The 21,848-nt window shown below is 36.3% G+C and overlaps 1 protein-coding gene across 5 annotated transcripts in view; it reads right to left on the reverse strand.

Annotated features, from left to right (window-relative positions):
- The window catches only part of LOC104152957 (homer protein homolog 1), a 127,767-nt gene that overhangs the window by 46,678 nt on the left and 59,241 nt on the right, over window positions 1-21,848 (reverse strand). For all 5 annotated transcript variants that reach the window (XM_068926443.1, XM_068926445.1, XM_068926444.1 and 2 more), the window contains 3 exons: window positions 20,365-20,496; window positions 15,641-15,733; window positions 7,537-7,679 (listed from right to left, as the gene is read on the reverse strand). In XM_068926443.1, coding sequence (XP_068782544.1) covers window positions 7,537-7,679; window positions 15,641-15,733; window positions 20,365-20,466 — 338 coding nt within the window. In that variant the 5' untranslated portion in view covers window positions 20,467-20,496. The remainder of the gene's footprint in view (window positions 1-7,536; window positions 7,680-15,640; window positions 15,734-20,364; window positions 20,497-21,848) is intronic.

Here is a 21,848-nt window from a genome sequence, read left to right on the forward strand (position 1 = left end):
ATGCACTGGGGACTTGCAGGATCAATAGCTATGCTTTTTTTTTTTTCTTCCTGGTAACTTCAGGTTATTGGCTTTCTGTTTCTGTAGAAGATATATTTTAAATGGATAGCTGAAAAATCTCTAACTGCACTGAGCCTTCCAATCCAAACAAGACACGACATTTGTAGTTTCAAAATAGGAAGTCTTTCCACAGGTGATGTAAAAAACAGCAATTCCACAAAGTGACTATTTCCTCTTAAAATTTTTCATTGTGGTTTTTCTGGAGAGCAGTACATTGGGAACTGCAGCATATCTTTGGTGTCTGTTTGCTTTGATTCTAATGAGACCTCAGTTTTAAAAAAGAGGTTGTTTCAAAATACGCTGCTGGAAGAGGTAGCTGTGACAGCTGCAAACACTGACTTAACTTCAGTTAAATGTACCCTGCCATAGAAAGACCTCTGCTTTATTAAAGACAACATCTTGGACTTCATGTTGTCCTGGGAAAGTTCAGTCTGCAGCTTAACCCTACTCACTGGTTAAAAGGCTTTTCTATGAGGACCCTCAGAAACGTCAGACGCTAAAAGATGTAAACATGAATGAAGAACACAGGAGGTATCAACTGTCTACATAAGATCTCCTATAATTATAATTTAAATTCTTGAAAAGATGATTGCATGTTTGAGCCTAAAACTCACTAAACTGTCGATATTCTAAATAATATATATACACAAATCATCCCATATAAAAACTTCACAGACACTGCTCACAAATTAAAACAAGCATACACATATGGTATCAAAACTTACAACAGAAAAAGTTTATTATTCAACTAATTTACTAGGAATATCTAGAATAAAAAGAATAGTCAAGAATAAGCATTTATAACCAATCTATAACTTTGACTAGGCAGAGCTCCTCCACCCATGCCTAAAGACAACAAAAAAGTCACTATGTGTTAAGAGCAGTCTCCTAAAAGGAATAACACATTTCAGAGAACTGTATTCATGAAAATGCCTAACGCAAATTCACGGCTGTGAGTTAATGCAAACAATCAATAGAATAAACACAGAATTAAGTATCACATATCCTAATTTATAAAGCCAATGTTTACAGTTACTGAAGTGCTATCCCACAATCTTTTAAAGTCATCCAGCTTTTAGATTAGCTGAAGACAATGGATAGACTCTTTTAGAAAATGAAAGTTCATTCCTTAATCAAGTTATTTCAATCTTTTTTGTTCATTTTACTCTTTTTAAAAAATTCTTATGTATGCGATTAAAGAAAAGAGTTACATGTTCCAAGTCGTCTGAATTTTTTTTAATATAAGTTACACAAGGATTGTATTTCTCTTCTAAGAATGTACTTGACAGACATGTTGGAGGAGTGCTCAGTTGTCCCTGAGGATGGTATTTACATCATCTAATTTCAAACGCCCAGCTCACATTGTCTGAATCACCCCTTGGAGTTCTCACTAAATAAACAGCAGGAAGTAGGTAATTCAGATGCTCCAAACAAGAAGGTACTTAGATGCACAAGGGAGAGAGTGTAATTATTGTCTTAAGTGTTCAGTTATTTTTAGTTTTGGTTCTCATCCATTCCCACAACCTTTAAAATTAACTCTATCAACTGCAGAGTTGCTTTATTTTAAAGAGCTCAGCAGCACATTCTCCATAACAATTCTTACAATAGTAGATACAAGTCCTTCTCCACCTCTCCTCCCGTATCTAGAGTCACCTTATGTTATAGTACGAGCTTTGTTACGCTGTTTGACATGTTAGTGGTTGGAAAATGTGTAATGGCTTACTACATATTCCAGAGATTCATTACAGAATTTTCAAAAAGTGTCATAATCGGGAGAGACATGAAAAAAAATGAGCTAACACAGGTCGACATTTATCAACTTTTTCCTTTCAAATTAATAGTTTCTTAGCAAGAACTTTTATTACTACTATTTTGATGAATAGCCTACTTAAACTAAGTCCTAGCAGCCTAGGCAAACATGCACAAACGTGGGCAGCAGCGGAAACTGGGTCAGCGAGCGAGGGGACAGCAATCGCTCAGTGTGCTTCTTCATGAGACCACCACAGTGCTAGTGGAGCACAACAGGCAGAACAGCAACATAGCTAAGACCTTCACAACATCAAACAAATACTGGTTGAGGTGAAGTCAAGTCCTACTTTTAAGCTGCTATACTAACCAGTTCTTTGCTTACACTGACGATGGGAACACATCACCTTTGAGTTTCTTCTAAGTATGCCTCAAGAAATAATATTTTCTCTGTAAAGTAACTGAACTTATTAGAGTTCCTCTAGTATGCCCGAAAATGTTACACTTCATTATAGTACTATGCAATTTGAAGACAGTTGTTGCCTGTCAGTCTCCTTTCTTCTGGGATAAAGCCCTGAGCAACCTGATCTGATCTCACAGATGACCTGCTGTAAGCAGGGGCTTGAACTGGAGATCTCCTGAGGTCTCTTCGAACCTGAAGCTATCCTATGATCACACTAAGCAGCACTAAAAAACAAGAATTAGGAAGGTGTGTGCGCGTGTGTGTGTGTGCGCGTGTGTGCGTGCGTGTAAACACTATAAAGAATATCCAAATACTGGGATTTGAGTATAAATTCAAATTAAAAAACATCACAAAAAGATATTGACTCAAAACTTTTTTTTAAAAACCAACTTAACAATTCAACGTGATTCACAAAGTACTTTTACTGTAACATAACTAAAATATTAAAGCTTGTAGAAGTGAGTGGTTTTAATACACAAAGTGAAAAATCTACTAAACAGATTTCTGCACACAACCTTTAATGAAAACTCAGTGAAGGAACATGGAAGTAGCAGCAAGATTTCTGGGTTTTTTTGTTACAGCATTGGATTTACATGCAGCATTATTAAATGGTAAGCTATCTAGACAATAAAATATCTAAGATATAAACATCATTTGAAGTCCATTTTCACTAAGGCAATGAGTCAAAGTTTCATATTAAAATCTTGTTTGAATACAAAAATAGTCATTTTAATGAACAAACAACAAGCACACACATGTGTATGGTGTGAGCAAAACACTATGTAATAGAAATTCACCAAGGTTAAATGGAACACCATTACGTATTACATGAAAAAAATGAGGTAATAGGTTCAAGTTATGGTTGACAGAAAATTAAAGATTTTCAAGATCTATCCCAAAAGAATCCTCTTAATATTTAAGTCTTGTTTCTGAAAATGCATGTTTTATCCCACAGCTTTATAAGGTGTCAAGAAATTGTATAAAACCTGTTATAAACAAAAGTACTCATTTTAAGAGGGTGAAAGCCATTTTACCAAACAGTTACCAAAATGCTCCAAGCAGCAATGGAAGAGTTCATCAGATACATTCTTCTGTTTTAATACTTAAATTCTATTTTCTCAAGATGAATAAGCGTAGAATGTTATTCCTTTGGGCTTATACAGACAAGTAAGAATTGTATACTATGCACCAGCATGATGAAAAGTTACGTTTAAAAGAGAGGTGCAGTCACTTCAGAGGCGGTTACAAATGTTTGAGCAACCTTCTTCTCTCCAAACCCCATTTTACATTCAACTTTTTTCTTTTATTTATAAAAATCAGATTTTAAGAATGTGGAAAACATTGCCAAAAAAGGGGAAGATTTGTGAGGAGACAGAGTTAGTTAGGAAAGAGGATCTGTGCTTGTTTTAGTCTTCTTTATTTTAAACACTACATTTGATATACTAGTTTTTGTTAGAAACAATCCTGCCTTCAGTTACTATTGTTCAGAAGATGACTGATCAGAGTCTCAAACAAGATTTTTAAAACTTCTAATGCCTGGCTTAGGCTCCTTTTAATTTTCATTTATTCTAGCAACATCTAATAATGAAAGCAGTGCTCAGGTTATACTATATTACAAGAAGTGGGAGTTGCCAAGTAATATTCCTCAGTAATTCAACATTAACCAGTACAGTTACTTTAAAAAAGGCAAGAGGTTTAATTGCAAGAGTTTATCTTTCTGTGCAGTGCTCATATAACTACTTAATATCCTTTCCTCTCAAATAGTTGACTAGAGTCACACTGCTTGTAAACAGCTTTAGGACTTTCCAATTAGGGATAAATTAGAGCAATTGTTGCTCTATTATGCTCATGGGATATGAACGGGATTGTATATATTTACTAGGGAGGGTATACTCAATACTTAAAATTATTTACTGAAATAATAAGAAATCGAAGTTCTACTAACAAAACTGGTGACTTAAGTAATGCTTCCTGTCAGTTCTTGGATACAAATAGTCAGGAAACAACTATAAATAACAAAGCAGTCTACACTTACATTGCTGAAGTAGCACAGCCCCACAACTGCCTATACTACTAACACACATGAAGCGCAGAAAAGAACGCTTGCAGAAGAGGACATATCTGGCCAGAGAGGATATGTTATAACAAAACAAAATCAAGCATTTTCCAGGCGTGCAGATAAAAGACGACAATTAATGAGATGCAGACTAAAGCATGACCTCCACACTTCTGACCTTGTTAACTCTCATCAGTCCCTTCCAGTTCATACAAAGACAAGAAAATCCCTCCCTAGCACTGTTTTGCCAACAAGCCCCTTCGAACCTTGCTCCCCTTCCCCTGTGCAGAGGCACCCACCCTCAGTCGCGTTTGCTGCCTGGCTCAGCAGCAGCACGGTCCCCACCGCAAGGGGCACCAGGCCTCCTCGCCTCCCCAGCCTCACACGCGGCCATGGTGCCTCGGCTGCCCATGAAACCTTCCCCCATAGCTACCCACACCCACCTTCCTCGCACTCCAGCCTACACTGAGGCCTGCTCCTTTTGGCGCATCGCAGGATAGCATGCGCTGTCAGGCCTGAGCAGAACACAGCTATCTTATTTACAGAGAAAATGAAGTTGTTACGCTAGTGGTATTTTAGTGTAGCATGGCCAGCCTCAGTAACTCTCATCTCCCCCACATCTGAACTCTTTGCAGGGAAGACCACATCATCTTTTCTCTTGTAAAGCACCTAGCAACTAATCAGCAGCTCCAGAAAAAAACAGCAAATAGCTACAAAGCATTGCCACACACAAGACAACAGTCATGTGCCCCTCCAACATTATCCTCCTTGCCCAGAAGCACTGACTGAAAGTTACCTTTGCTCAAATGCTGGGTGCACAATGAAGAGGTTCAGCAGGATTTGGAGGCAGGAGTTAAAAGGGCACCCAGGAAAAGAGCTGAGCTTGGCATCACCTTTCCATCAAACACAGAGTGCTGCTGAGAGCCAGTGGCATCCAAAGGGCTGGGAACGCAAAGGAACACAATCCCTTTCCATAGCCAGGGAAAAGCCCAGGGAGTCTGATGATTGGGGTGTAGGGATTTTTTAAAAGTTTTTTTCTAAACCGCGGCAAGTAGGCTGACCACATAGAACATCCTACCACCCAACACAAGCAACTAGGTATGTCCACATAGTTGCCTACTTAATACTATGAAATGCCACTTCAAAAATGTGCCCATTTAACCATGACTAGCTCAGCCCTGCAGGTTCACTCTCCATCTCTTTTATGCATTTGTTACAGAGTGCTGTTCTAGAAAAATCTCCATTATATCTAACAATTCAATCAAATCAAGGCAGGTGTTTTCCAAACTAAGTTGTGACATCAACCCAAAAAGCATCGCAGTGCCTGAAAAATAGGTGACATCTCTCAGAATATATGGGTTTTTTTAATGTTAGTTTCCATGTAATTAAGACAGAGTTCCTTGACAGAAGGAACAAATGTGTTTGTTTTGTTTTTTTTAATATGAAACTATTAGCAGAAAGCACTTGAGAGCATTTTCTATCTTGGTTAAATACTAATATATGAATAGCCTCATTTGGGCTTGTCAGTATAAATAAGAGGGGCCAACGCAAGTCTTTAATTGTAATAACAAAAACCCAACCTAGTCCAAAATTCAATTAAGGACAAAGAGTTTTTAAAAGACGACTTACTTTTCTTCAGTAATAGCTTACTGACAAACTTCTACCTACCATTAGCAAGACAAAACCTTGGGTCTTTTGAGACTCTTCACGAAAAGTTACCCTCTAAATGTAGAGTTGACATTGGAAGACCAATTCTAGCTAGTGGTATCAAACAGGATGATAAACTAAAACCGGACACTCCCATTGCATACATGAAGTAGACAGAAAAATTCAAAACATGTAAGTTTTGCAACCTCTATTCTTAGACCATCAAAAATTACAAGTGGGTAGTTTCAAAAAATATCTAGAAACATTCTTCAGTCATTCTCAATGCAAAGTGTAGTTATCATATTGGCATATCAGAAAACTTTTACATATGAAAAAAAGAGAGGGAAGATCTTGCAGCTATCCATTTAAAAAAAAAAAAAAACACCATAATTAATGTGTGGACGTTACCACAACTCACAAAGATGTCGATAGAGAATTCCAGCACACAAACAACAAGTTTAAATGAACTCTTTACAAAACACTGATAGATGTGCAACATTTGTAATATTCCTTCCACATGCACATAGCACTCTTACAAAGCACCATTTCTTCTACAATATAGAGTAGATGCACTAGTAACAGTTGTAGTATAAAAATAAACACAATCACTCTGCTAAAAAATTAGTGCAAAATTATCAATGTTTTATCATTTGAAAATGTAAATGATTTTTTCAGATACATTGTCTTACAAAAAATTAGAATACTTGAACAATTCCAATTCGATCTCTGCTCCTTCTGAATTATGTGCACGATATTTTCAAGGTCTACAGTTCCCCAACTTTTGAGACACTGATCAAGAGCTCTTAAACTCTGTTTAAACTGAACCAAGACCATGCTTCAAAAAAACCTCCAGTATTTCTAGCTTTGCTAGTTTATTAAATATTGAAGTGTCCCACTTGCAATAATATCTAATACGCAAGATATAGCCATCTGAACTCATTATTTGTATCATTAAGCAAAAAGTCCTAGATTTCTTAAAGAACAATGAAGTACAACATTCCTAGTGCAATGAATTATAATTCAGTCTGAAGCACAACTACACTTCTCTCATATTTAAAAAAAAGTTGAAAAATGTTTTCAACCGTCAGATAATTGTTTTAATAAAAGGCTGCTTTAACTCGTACAATCCTGAATGTTGTAAGTCTCTTATCTTCCGATAACTCATCACTGAAAGGCTGACATCCAGTACCATCAGTCATTTAAAGAAAATTTGCAAAAATAATTTAATTGGAACATCTTTGAAGCAGTTAACTTCACTAACAGCTCAGACATTTAAATATTGCTTCCTGTTAAAGGGACACCTGCACTCACTAGTGTTCAAGTGCTTGTACTCATTATAAATTTTAAAATAAAACTCCAAATCTTTCTCTCTCATACTTTTTTTTTGTGGAAACAAAGATTATACTGAAAATCCGAAAGCCAGTCTTCTGTTTTATTTTATTTTTTTTACCAATTAGTTTAATTCATAACTATGCTACTTGGAAGCCACCGCATGGAAGAAGGTCCCTTTAACAAGGAAGGAAACAGGTATCACTTAATCAGGATGCGTGAATGGAATCTGTACCTATGTGTAAATGGCAATGCGTTCTGGGTTGGTTCAGCCCTTGGTTCTGAGTTCTGTGTCACTTCTGGAGTTGCTCTCTCGTCATCCGTTCCATTAATACTTTCTGGCGTTAAAGGAGACTGAATATCCCCTCCAGCTGATTCCTTAAGTAAAACAAATAAACAACACATTACAATTACACACTACTCAGAAAGACAATGTGCATACCAGCTCTAACATTAGTTCTTAAATGCGATAAGATATTTTAGGCAATATTAATGTGAGGTTCACAGATTGCCAGCACGTCTCATATTCATATTTTATCATGTGATGATTTAGAAGTGTAATATCATAAGATTCAGATTATCATACACAAAACACAACTGACCTATGATTTATTTGCAGGTACCCAGCCTCCTGCTTATTGGTTTTATAGACTTCTGTCTCTTATCTGATATTACATTCAGTCCTCAGCCAGCTAAAGGACTGGCAACTATTCACATTCAGGATTCTTATCTCTTACTTTGTCTTCTAACATGGAGACAGGATTCTTATCTCTTACTTTGTCTTCTAACGTGGAGAAACAAGCAATCTGGATATTTATTTCAAAATCTAGCTTTAATATTTTTATTAACCAAAGTGAACAGTGGAAGGGCCGTTGCTGATGCATTCACTGTTTCTCCTATGAGCCTTTTTTAAAGAAGGCTTGTTCAGCAGCGTCCTTGCAAACTTACATAGACATAGTTTCTGTCTGGGAAAAAGAATTCTCCAGCCACGCTCAGTCACTTTCCTCTGCCGGATACCTGAGAAACTTAGCAGCCAGCAGGAAGTATGGTGCAGTTTTATCACACCAACATGTACATTTGTGTTTTGGCCAATAAAGACTATTTGCTGGTTTCTGGTCACTGATTAATAACGTTAAACCAAATGTTAAACAAAAGAACAACCAATAACAACAAAAAAGAATATTCTGTAGCCCACATCCTAACTTAGAATATCATAGGCTTTCCAAGCCTGTATATGGTTTAATGCTTTTCTTTCCAAGTAAGGATTGTTGCGTTGTAGGAGATAAATGAGACATACGAGCTAAGTAAGTAGCTCATTTGGATTTTAGATTGTCTTAGTAGGCTTTCAGCAATCAAGCAGGAACATTTAACTCTAAGATAGAAGGGTTTCACGAACAGAGTTCCATGGGTGGCAAGGAGGGACGCCTACACAGCAGAGGACTGCTGGACTCGCAACATTTCCAAAAGCTAAGCATATCCTATGGCTTTGCAGCCTCTTACTGTCTGCATGGGGAAGAGAGAAGGCTGCTGTTTAACATTCTTAAACTGAAGCACAAGCACAGTCTTTGGAAGTCTAGCTGCTACCCTTCTCAGCTCTTTGACGTTCTGCATAGAAAGCTGAAGAAGAGTAATCTCGAAAGGAACTGAAAGTATATGGAGATGCTCAGGACCTTAAAAAAGCAGATTCTAACTCTGAGCCTTCAGTTGTGTTTCCACCCCCTTCAACTAGTTTATAAGGGTCAGACTTTTTGAAAGCCAATACGGAATCTTGTCTATATGTATAGGAAGAGTTATCCTTAACATCTGGCTTATCCAGATGAGATAATTCAGTCCTGTTACACGAAACAAGATCCAGCTGTCATCGTCACCTTCCACAAAGAACCAGCATCACTTGGAACTACCACATTGTACTTCCAAGTTTGCACTGCACTTCAAATTACATTCAGCATTTGCAGCACAGAGTTCAACAATTACCAAAATTTTGCTTTTGTTCCCACATATAGTATTTCTCTTACCCTACAACTTGCATTAATGAGTGATACAGACTTATATTACAACATTTTAATACTGATTTAAAATTTTGTTATATATAATATTCCTCAAGTTATGCTGCACATGCACAACTATCTCTACTCTGTGCCTTCCTATTAAATTCCTACTGATTAAAAAGCAGAAAATAATTAGCTTACACTGATTATATAAATGCAAATTATTTACCATATAAATGTTAACTATTATATAAATGTAAACTGTTACCTTCCTTCAGAAAGAATCTTGTTATTTTATACTCAAAACTCTTACTTGTTAATATTTAGAAGTCAAAAACTAAACCTTGAAACTGAATTTTACTGAACTGAAACTGAATTGAAATTAAGTGTAAAAGGAGAGCAGATTTGACAAGTTAAGCAAGTACATGCATTATTCCATACAAATTATGAATTTTGGTCTATTATTGTCCTCTGATATTGTAAATAGCTTCTATCAACATTCAATTAAAAGCATTATGGGCCCCAAAGTTCCTCTCTTTTCCTCCTCTTCACCAACCACATTAGACGTTCTAAAAAAACCAAATACAACCTCCCAAAAAATCTGATTTAGTTACATCTTTAAGCTAAAATTCCTACAACACTATTGTTAGACAGATAAAGAGCTTATTCATAAAAATGTTTTCTGTATAAATGCATAAAAGTGATTTCAGTATAAGAAAAATTAAATTGCAAGTTCCATTCAGGCTTATGTTTCAGTAGGGCACTTTCATAGACTTTTAATTCAAATGAAACTGAAATGATTAAATCAATGCAGGCAAACGTCACTGTCTATATAAAATCTAAAGGCTCGCTGCTGGCAAATTCATGACAGGTAGATCTGTATGTAGAAGATAAGCATCAAGTTGTAGCATGTATTTCTTCCAATAATACGGATTAATCAGTGCTCTCACATACGCGAAACTATCTCTGCCTCGTAAATAATTTATCTGCAGCCAACTATAATGAAGTTGGCCATGAATAAAACACCAAATACTACAGAAAAAGCTACTTACACTGAACAAAACTAAGTTCGCAAATAATATATTCATACATTATATTATTTAGAAAGAATAAAAGAATTCTATGAACATTTTTGGGAGATGTTCACAAGTAATGAAGTAATTCATTCAGATTCAATTTATTCCATATTACTGTAGTTTCTCATATTCACTTCATATTTTATAGGGTTTGGGGAGAAATTATGGCCAACTTAAAAAAATTTCCACTCTCCCTTCTAGTTTGAATATCAGGATAACTTAGTTCTAACATTCAGCTATGTAGACACTGTATGGAAAAAACAGTGCTTAAGTTAAAAAATCACAAATCTTCTGGTAAATCAATGATAAATTTTAAGGTCGGATATTTCCCACTCATGAGAATTACAAATACATATTTCATACATTTAAGAAAAAAGAATTGCCAGTTCTTCTGTGGTATAAAACCACTATTACCTCAGAAGTTTTTGGAGGATATTGAACTTAAAATCACTCATCGGCTATGGACTTTGACTTGCACTGAGGATTAGTATTATTTAAAGTGACAAAAAATGTGAGAGTCTGAATTAGGAATATTTTGCTATTTAAAAGTTGTTCAGAGATCTGCACTGTCAAAAGGAGCCCTATCACTAGCGATTAGGGGGCAGGATGCTGATGATGCAAAGCAGTATAAAAAGGACACTGCTTACAGCATAGAAACATCAAAAACACCAAAAGATGTCTGAGTCAGATTTCAGAATCTTATAAACAAAATGTATGCACTCACAAAAAAGTCTCTAAAGTAAAATAAGCAAAATCTGTAACACAGATTAGACCACCTTTTAACAATGACTAAGTACGGAACAGAAAAAAAGAGGGAGTAGGTGCTAACAATTAAGTCTGGGTTCCAAAAACATGAACAAACCAAACCAGTGCCAGCTTGTTAAACTGTTTTCTTATGAAGTGTTCCCTACTATTCCCTGCAGTCACTGTTCTTCAATGAGCTTCTGTGTTTAGTACTGACTGGCAATAGCATACAGCTGACAGCTATTACATGCAGATGCCATGACAGGCATGAAATATTTGCTCCAGGATAAAAATTCACACAACATCCCAGAAAGGCAGTCCTTCACAAGCTTTTAAAGCAAACCATGTATTTCTACAAAGAAAAAGCCAATGGGTGATAAAGCCATGACTATTTTGCCAAAACCAGTCTATTCCTTGCTCTACAAAGGCGTTGAGATACCAAAAAATATAAGCCAATCACTATTCCTGCCTGTCTGCATAGGAGACATTCTCCAAAACCAAAAGAAGAGTCTGACTATTTTGAACAAGTGACTCACCACACAGTTTCAGATATTAACAAGAGTCTTAATTGGAAATGACCAGGGTCACAAGAAAGATCTGAGGACAGATTCTGGCTTAGAAAAGAACAGAGGTCCAATTGAGTTGGTTTAAGACTCATAGGGAAGGGCACAAACCCACATCCTGAACTGTTTGGTTCTATGCTTGAACCTGATTAAGTTTAGTTTGAAGAAGGAGAGCAAGAAAAAAAAAAAAAAACACCCCTCCACCAACTAACAGTTTTCAGGCTATGGCTTTGTGCAAGGCCCAGTAAACTCCAGACGAAAGCGTTAGTTTCAATTCATAGGCAAACCTGTAACTGAAAATAGACCACGGGTGGTTTGTCACTGTAAGATACATGGTTTTACGTCATGAGCAAAATAATTCTCTATATTCAATGAGGGGTCTGGGATAGAAGAAGTGGCACAGCAGTACAAAGACGGTTATTTTAGTTTTATATAACCAAGACAAGAGCCTCACAAAGCCTTATTAGGTCTCAGTTAAACGGACACCAGATGAGGTATCTGTGTGCACAGGTGGTCTTAGAAGTACCAAAATAGGCAACTTGTTTCTAGTCCACTCAAGACAGAAGCCTCCAAACAGACCAGATACAAATAAAAAGTGTGTATTATTATACACATCCTTCCTATTACAGATGGCTAGAAAGTGCAAGTTCCTTTGCATAGAAATGTTTTTCTTTTTATTTGAAGAAAGCACAATGCACTCAGTGGAATTTATAGATAAAGAAACCAGAACTTCTCTCGTAATTTGTTTCTCCAGGTCACTGTCCTTCTTTGGACAAGTGCAAAGGTGTCAGTCAAGGTGAATGGTGACTTTACATATCGCCTGATATTCTGGGAAATTAAAGCAAAGCCTCTTGGAAAAAAGGAAGAGAACAGGCAGTATTAAGGCAAAAGCAAGTATACAGAGTTTAAATTTAGCAGCAGAATAGCTTAGGGGAAAAGGAACTCCTGCAATTAAGTAGTTGCAAATTGGGCTATGCATTGTTTTCTTTCTACTACACGCTCTGCAATAAAAAATCCCCACAGAATACATGCCATCAAACAGAACAGCATATCCAAAAATACTCCCATGTGGAACTACCACTTCTTGGTCACTGAGCAAGTCTTCTGCTGGGGGAAAAATCTACCAAACAGTACCAACACTTTGCTAAAAGTCATTACAGCTTACAGAAGCAGCCTAACTACAGTGGGCTTTAGGTAAGATTCTTGTTCAGAAGTTATCCTTCTGAATAAGGATAACTCTGGAAAATATGTGAGTTATAAATACACTTTCTGTTTAAGTGAAATTTCTGTTATCTCTTTCATTTGCTTTCTATTAATTCTTAGTTTCACTTCAAGTTTTGGCATGAACACAATGCAGGACATTCAGAATTGAAACTCACACATGCCACTAATATTTGCAAGCTTACATCAAAGCTGAATGGCAAATGTCTTATGCAAGGTTTTGTTGCACTACATGTAGAGATAGTTTAATAAAGCTACAACCTGTAGGAACATACTGAATGCAGAAAAAGGCACATCTATTTTTTTCCTCTAGAACTATGTGGCAAAGAGGGCAATGGACTGTATCTGGTACTTTAGTTAACTGAAAAATAATAAGAGACTTTTTAAAGCAGTGCCAAGAGAAACAAAACACATTTTATACATGCTTTAACATGTATATTTTCCAGTTTTGATGTGCAGTAACTTCCTACCCACTCTTAATTTGATGCAAAAGAACTGTGTAAAAGCCAGAGAAGAACTGACACTTGTAGGTAACTGGGCTAGTGTTACTGAGGCTTGCTCATACGCTACCTCCCAATGCCTTTCCTGTCAAAAACTTCCTGAAAAGCCATGTTTCTGTGAAATCTTGACTCGTAAGAGACTGTTTTATCTCCTTCCTCTTTTCCTCTCCCTCTCTGCAAAGGATCACTATGCAAGGAGGAAAGAGAAGCTGTAAAATGATCAAGAAAGGCAACATTGGCATTATGTGCCTTGCAGTCACTTTTGGGGAGCTGATCAAAATGACAGTAAGTGCTCCTGCAAACGTCTCTAGGGTCCCCACTACCAAGCACCCCTCTCCCCCGCAGTCATCACCATCTTTGAATTAGCCCCAGTGCCATGAAATACCGAGGAAGTGCAGCAGTCTGCCATGAAGCCATTGCTTTTCGTCTGCTCCCAACTTCAAAATTCCTGATTCAACTCGCTTCTCTCTGGGGAACTAATGAGAAGCATTAAGTATGTGAAGACTATTATGCTGATGTGTCAGCACTTGCACTAACTGTATCTTCTGGAATAATACACTAACTTATCAACACAGCTAAAAGCCAAGAGATGAAAGGTAAGGCCTGAATACGAAATTATTCCTAAGTGTGCAGTAATTAAATTGCAGCTCTCAACATGCATTATAGAATCACTCAAGGTAACATTTCTGTAACTGCCTACAGTATAAAATGTTAGGCTCCAATATAAGGAATAAAGAGTAATCTGTACAGGAAAATGAACAATATTAATAGCTCATATAGATTAAGACGAAAGCTTTAACCCTGCGCAACTGCTAGAGGAAAGCATCCTGTCTCTGAGTAATTCACACTTATGTCCAAACCAAATAAGTCACTCCATTTGACAATGTCAGATTTAACTTATGAGTAAAGAGAAATATAGTAATTGCTTTGCCTATAGTATTGAGTAACTACAGAGGCCTAGCTGAAATAACTTCACTGAATATGAAGACAAGTATATACTGAAATACTTACTTCCATTATCAGCATGCTTATTTATGGAATTTATCAGAAGCTTAGAGAAGGTCAAGGAAACTAATCAAAATAACACTTCCCCATTTTTCTCCCGTTGCAATACAGCAAGCAATTCCCTCTTAATAGTGAAAACCAATATAGCACCCTGGGCACCCTGCCTACCAGGAAAAAAAACCCATGAGATTAGTTCATTGTATATATTCTTGTGGTTGTTCCCCTGACTTCTCTTGGAAGGACACCAGATGTAGTTCTCTGGTGGCAACAAACCTATTTGTACAGCATGTTGCAAACTGCTTGAAATCCTTGTTTCATCAAAGATTAGGAGCACATTGCAATGCAAAGCATCCAAGAGATGCACTGATTCAATGAATGAAGATGCACTCCCTAGAAAAAAAGACACTGCTGCACACTAATCCTACTGAACTCAGGAATCCCTGCTGAAATTTTAAAGCTGCTTCTTCCTTCAAGAGGAGGAAATACCCTTGCCTTTACCATTGCTTAAAATAAAACAAATAGCTATATACAGAGCCAGAAACACCGGCCTCATGCAATTTCTTTTTCCAAAGCAAATTCAGAGTATTCACTTTCAAGTAAATTAATTTTAGGCATGACTAATATAATGTGACTATATTATTTTATCTTCCTGTTGGGCCTATACTAGCCCAGTGCATACGTTTTGAGATTTGTTTTAACTCTCTTCCCAATATGTCTAAATGTGATAAAACTCCAGAATCTGCATATTGATCTGTCCTCTTGCATCAACACATTTCATAACTGAATACTAGATAGTACAAAAAATTTTTTAAAAAGTGGTTGGTATTTTACCTCTGATTTTTGTTGGAAGGATCCTTATATAGCAGCCCTTTACTACGTATCCCCTTTAGCTTCATAGATACAATAAAAGAAACACACAAATGGTCTTTATTATAGATTTACTTATATAACTACTCACCATCCTGACTCAAAATATTTTAGGGGGAAAGCTCAAAGAAAGGAATGGGGAAAAAAAGGCCTAATTTTATTTCACAGTAAACCTCTTTGACACTTTCATAACATACACTAACATATTCTTAGATTTAACACTTCTAGTTGACTATAGGGAGGCTTCAGGGTAACTGGGAAGTACCCTGATCATTTCTACTATGACATAACTGGATAAGATACAAAGCAATTTCTTAAAACACTAAGTAGCACAGACTATGAGGTCCTAGGCTTCAATCAGGCAATAAGACTCACTTGCGAGGGCGTACTTGTTAGCTCCATCTTTTCTTGGGATTTTTCCTTTGCAAGTCGTGCAGCTTCTTTGAATTCCTGAAATTTGTCCGCAAACTGAAGGTACATATGTTTAAAAAAAAAAAAAAAAAGAGAGAGAGAGAGAGAGAGAGAGAGAGAAGGCGTGAAGTAGTTACATTACATGCAGAACAGAATGTTATGCTTAACATTTTACAAAGTCAAATTTTGTCAGTAGAATTTTAATTTTTCTCCTTATTAGATACTCATTTAAGTGAGTTACAGTGACAAATACCTTTCGGATCTTATACACTGTTTATAAGACAGAAAAAAATATGATACAACAAAAAAGTAGGAATATTGAGCCAATTTCATATCTTGATGTAATCCCATTGACATCAGCCAAGATAAAGAAGAATGAATTTGCTGAACTATACACTCACATATACTGAAAACTAAATTCAAGAATTACACATTGAACTGTCATATGAAGCTTGATTTCTCTGCTGCATGTACCTTCTTCCTGAAAATAACTAAAGGTCCAATTTGGAAATGCATATGCCTTTAAACTTGAGAGATATAAACTAATTTATTAAGACGGCCTAGATTCTCTTGCTAGAGAAGAATCTGGCATAATGGTTCTCAAGTTTGTAGTACGCTAATCGCTACAGTACACAAGCATTTGATTTTGCTTGCTATTGCTTTTATATAGAATATAATTTTATTATGATCAGCTTAAGATATAACTGATTTTGCAAAAACACTGAAAGCTTCACCGACAGCTTCTAAATTTCTCCAGCAGTAGAAAACAAAGGAATTGTTTTGCACTGCAAGCATTTAGAAGAGATGGAAGGCTACTTCTATGCGTCACAATCTCCTCAACTGTTTTCAATTGAAATTTCACTTGCTATCCAATTCCTAAAAAGCCTTATTGTCCAGTAGACTATTAATATTTGAGGAAACATCATTCTTCTCCACTGGAACCCTATGTTTCATCAGTCAGGTTATTTAAAGGCATATGTTTCCTGGATATTCAGGAAGAGAGACATATGATATCCTGGAACTCAAATGCAGCACCAAAAAAGGTCTCAGAACAGAATGGTAAAATTAGGAATCAGATCATGATAAACTAGATGATATTCATTTAAGACCTGTACATAGACCTCAAATTATGATGGGTAAGCTATTATTTAAATCAGCATTAGGACCAGAAGATTGGTAAATGGGAAAAAACGATGTTAATGTTTAGAATAAATGGCTCAAGAAATACAGTTAGTAAATATGATCTTCTGTATGGTAGTGGTATAAACTGTTAGAAGAAATACAATGAATAAAGAGATAAATGGATAACATTCTGGCAAAGAGCCAAAAAAGCTAACGCAGAAGAAATTCTCACAAATTTACTGGAATTCCTTGAAGCAGTGAGGTGATAGATAATAGCAATCTCTTTTGACAAAATTCCTAAATAACAAAGAATAGATCTCATGGAACAAGAAGGGTTCTCTGAAGGATTAATAACTTAAGGAAAAGATGAAAAGTTGTAAAAGGAGACTGAGAAGATCTCACAAGTACCCGTGATGCCACTTTCACCATTTATCATATTCTTAAGTTATTTGGAATAAATCAGCTCAACTATTTCAAAGAGAAAAGACAGCACACCTGAGAAAGAACATTTCTTTCCATATAGCAGGATTCTATCAAAAGCACAGCCCTGTATTGTGGTTGAGAGATTATCTCTCAGCAGTTTTCTGCAATTATAGTACATGCTATTCCACTTACTACAGCAGCAAGAGAAATTTTGCTAGCAAACCCTGTGTCAGTGAGGGAAAGGAATGTTCTTCAACATAGCAATCCTCTTTTAGGTATCACTGGCTTCTGCCTGACTTCTGATGCACAGTTTTGTGAACTCATAGTCTGATATATTGAGAAAAGGTCTGATGAAGAGGAATCAATGTTTAATTTTCTTTTATCCTATTTGCATCTAAAGAGTTAATTAGAATGCATTTATTTTTCTATCAAAGATATTCTCAGTCAGCTAATTCTCAGTCACTATTATCATAGACCAAGAAGTTATCACTGTTGTAACCTACCCCAGTGATCAGTATCAGTTTAGAAGGACAAGGGCACATGAACCAAAAAAGAATAGTCCAAGAGTCCAACCTTTAAGTAGATCATTTCTAAAGCTTGCAGTAGAGTGACACAGCTAAGCTGACAATGATGTGAGAATATATAGTTTGCTAAAAGACATGACTTTTATTCTCTCTGTCCTGATTATTTGTTTCATTAACCTGCTGAGATTAGTCATAGACTAAAATAAGTTTTTGGGTTGTGGGCTGTCTTTTGGTCACTGGAACTTGAAATATTTGACTGGGGCCCAGAGATGCTACTGCAAAGCAAATTATATTTAATAGGGCTTTCACTTAGGGATTTTATTAAAACAAATACAGAAAAGAAATTCCAAAAACAATTTTGCAGGCAACTTCTAGGAACAATCTGTTTCTGAATATATCCATTAATGCAGCCTATTTGTCAGCACTATTACTAATATTCTATAGTACCTTGAGCCCTGAATTAGATTTCATGTTTTACAGTTCCACGTGCATCGAAGTGAGTGCTTTGGTGTACTTGACTACAATGCTAGGGCACTGAAGTGAGAATCAGTAATTTTCTGTCTTGTCTATCTGCTCAGATAGATGTGATTTGTCTAAAGCTGCACAGCAGATTCAGGGTTTATAAATTCAGGTTTTGTGATACCAAGACCACTATATCTACCAAGCTGAAGTAACAAAAGTTTCTTTTCCCTCCATCAAATAAGCATTTGCTAATTTTACAACAATAACACAAGAAGTTTCACCTTTATGAATTTTAGTAGCAACAATTAACAATTTTAACTCACATGAATATTTAATTATTTTCATATAACATATAATTAAACTGGAAACAGCTTGCTGAAAAGGTCCTGAAGACTCATTACCATAAGCTTCTGAAAGGTTTGTGACCTGATATTTTTTCAAAAAGATTTTTGCATTCTTCCAAAATCACAGCAATCTGAGTAACTTCTATTCAAACATCTACTTTTAACAAAGTATCTGCTTTAGCTTTTCAGATTATTGTTATAACTGCAATATAAAATTTGAAGCCAAGGGCATATCAAAAACTCTCATACATCAGTGACTGAGAAGGCAGTATCACTTAGGGAGAGGAATGAAAAAGCGAAGGAAAGGACAAAGGAAAAAAACAAAAGATTTTCTCTGACAAGGATAATCCATTGTTGAAAGGTAAGCAAACAAGGCGTATGCATGGCTAGAGCATTATACTTTGCTTCCAAAGCACTCCATGATTAAGGAAAATGAACTAGATATATATGAAAGAGGCAAACTAAATTAGCACTTATGCCTTATGGCTTTAACATATTAACAAAAGTTACCACTATTGTGGTGAGCAAGTGCCTCTAGGATACATCTAGGCCAATTTACACCAATTTAAATGAATGACAAAGTTTCTATGCTTGCTGATGCAGCGACATGCATAAATGCACAAGCACATGTGCAATATTAACATTATTCAGAATTTCCTGGGGTTTGTGTTGTTCTGTAGAAATGAAAGCTATCAGATTATGAAAGGAAGAATTCCTATAAACGTATCATATTGTGCAACTAAAGTAGATGTACTGATTCTCTTCCTGCTGGTTTTCTAAAGGGCTCATGCTTATCCTCAGACAATGACTACTACTTTCTCAAATGGGTGGGTTTGGGTTTTTTTGTTTGTTTGTTTTTAAATCAGTGAGGCAATCATTATTGCTTACTCAAACATGTACTATACATTCCTTTTTATTGTGCTTGGTTTTCCAGACCTTTTGTACACTCCGAAAGACAAAAGTTCTCTGTCTAAGATAGGGGCATACTCCTAGACTGAAACAGAAATTTTTTATCTGAGAAAAAGACATCAGCTTCTACAGGTTCCTGGACTCATCTATCAGAGGAGTATCAATAGTAAATGGTATTGTAGATGGGGTGCTCACAGGAACTATGCTATCCCTTTGAGAAGAAAAGGTTTATTGATTTCCTTTGATTAGGGTGGACTTTCCTCCTGCACAACTAGACTAGAAAAAAAACCACATAGGGCATAATGTTTCTTTATTAAACATTTCAAATTTTATATTAAAACAAGAAAATTTAGTTTTCTTTTACGTTAAGTATTTTTCCTACTAGCTTTACCTTAAACCCACCAATGTAATAATATGCACCGCATAGCAGAAAAGTGAAAGTGAATGTGGATTAAAAAAAAAAAAGCACTGAAGTTCATCTAGACATTTTTCCTAGAAGATCTAAATACAAAAGAAACCCTAAATTCTTCACTCCTTTAAATTCCATCATTAAAAACTATTATGGAAGAACAACTTTACAAAAGAGAAACTTAATAAATTAATAATCAGAGAAGGCATAAACATCATGCACTGCAATAGCTTAAACCTCCCTCAATGACTCAAGGAAAAAAAAAAAAAAAAAAAAAAAAGCAAGCACATCCAACACACACAACCACGTAGGTACCTGAGTGCTAAAACCTTACGGCCACCATTACTTGCCCTGTCTTTTTACCTTGTAAGACTGGATACAGAACATTTGTGAATAACACAACAGTAGTGAACACTGAGCCAAGATACAACCAGCAGTAATCAAACATGCTTAGGCCACTTGATGGCCCCAAAAGTTTTCATTAGTCATACTTACTTTTGAAAGATGATGTTCAGATGAAAATCCCAAGCCATAGACTGTATTCGCCCTGCTGTCTGCCCACTGGCCAAATTTCTGGGATGTTTTAGTAAATGTCATGTTGGGGGTGATAGTGCTATTTATTATTGCCTGAAAAAAAGTAACAGTTGTAAAGAAATGTGTGTGTGGTTTTTTTTTTTTTTAAAGACTACTCATAACTGAAAATTACAGACAAGTACTTCTGCACAGTGAATGAGCCACAAACTGGCACCTAGGGAACAGCTGTCTTCTAATCCAGTCACAGCTAAAATTATGAGAGCGTATACTGGCACACGTTCTGGAACAGCAGCAAAAGCTGGGTGGACCACCTGTTTGCAATTGCAAGCAGTAATTTAATAGTTAGCAAGTCTAAAAAAGTCTATCAAAGCATCCACATAGGCTAATAAGATGAGAAAAACTAGCAAAATCTTTTTTGCCTCACAAGTGTCTGTCTTTGTCCCCTAAGACAATGCCTCTCAAGCTACACTGTAAATTTGTTGCATTCCCCACTGTTGTATATGGCATGCTCATTGAAAAAACAGCAGTCTTGCAGTAAAACAAGAAGCATAACTACTTTTTAAGTTTCTGTATTGCAAGAATCTCTTTTTCCTTTATATATGCACATTCATGATTACAAAACAGGGTCATACATCAACTACTGAAGAACAACTATACTTGGAACACATTTTTCTCCTGTAGCTTGCGATATGTATAGAACGCTAGTACATCTTGTCATATACTTCTGCTAATGAAAACAAAAAATATGACTATTGCACGATATCCTGGTTCTGTTGAACCCAGCTAAAGACTTACCACGGATTTTCATGGAGTTTTACCAGGATTTCCAGCACATTAAAGTTTATCTAACATATCCTAAATCTGTGATGTGAAACTGTCCAGTTAAAGTATGTCAGGATGAAGTCTTATAATGATACCAATGGGTTCCAGTTAACTAAAAACCTGTTGATTACATCTTTCTTATGTGCCATTTACAGTACTTCAAACATTATTGTCAATATCCTTCTAGTAGGTCAAAGTCCACTGCAACTATCTCAGACTACAGTTAGGAACCTTTTGAATATCAGTGTGCACGTGCCTTGTCCTGATTCCATGAAACCACAGACCCCCCCTTACCCCATCACAGTTCAAAGTCAGTGATTACTGAGGAATCCTACGACAGCAACAGAAATGCACACGGTCCAAATCAACTTCTCTGTTGCAGATAAAGAAATTTTTCTTTTTGAGGGGAGAAACTGGACTGATGTGTAGAGAATAACAGCCTTTTCTCAGGATGGTAGCAGTGAGAAACTTCAGCTTCATAGAGACCAAGTACTGCTCTCCCAAGCTCGAGATCTTCTAGAAGCCAAGTCCAGCCTACAATACTTGGGTGAAATAGCCTTCTGGATGGACATGAAAATGGGCAACTATGGAGTTTAATCAGCACCCTTTGCTTCTGCTGATAT

The sequence above is a fragment of the Struthio camelus genome, chromosome W (assembly GCF_040807025.1).
Source record: "Struthio camelus isolate bStrCam1 chromosome W, bStrCam1.hap1, whole genome shotgun sequence".
Classification (NCBI taxonomy): Eukaryota; Metazoa; Chordata; class Aves; order Struthioniformes; family Struthionidae; genus Struthio; species Struthio camelus.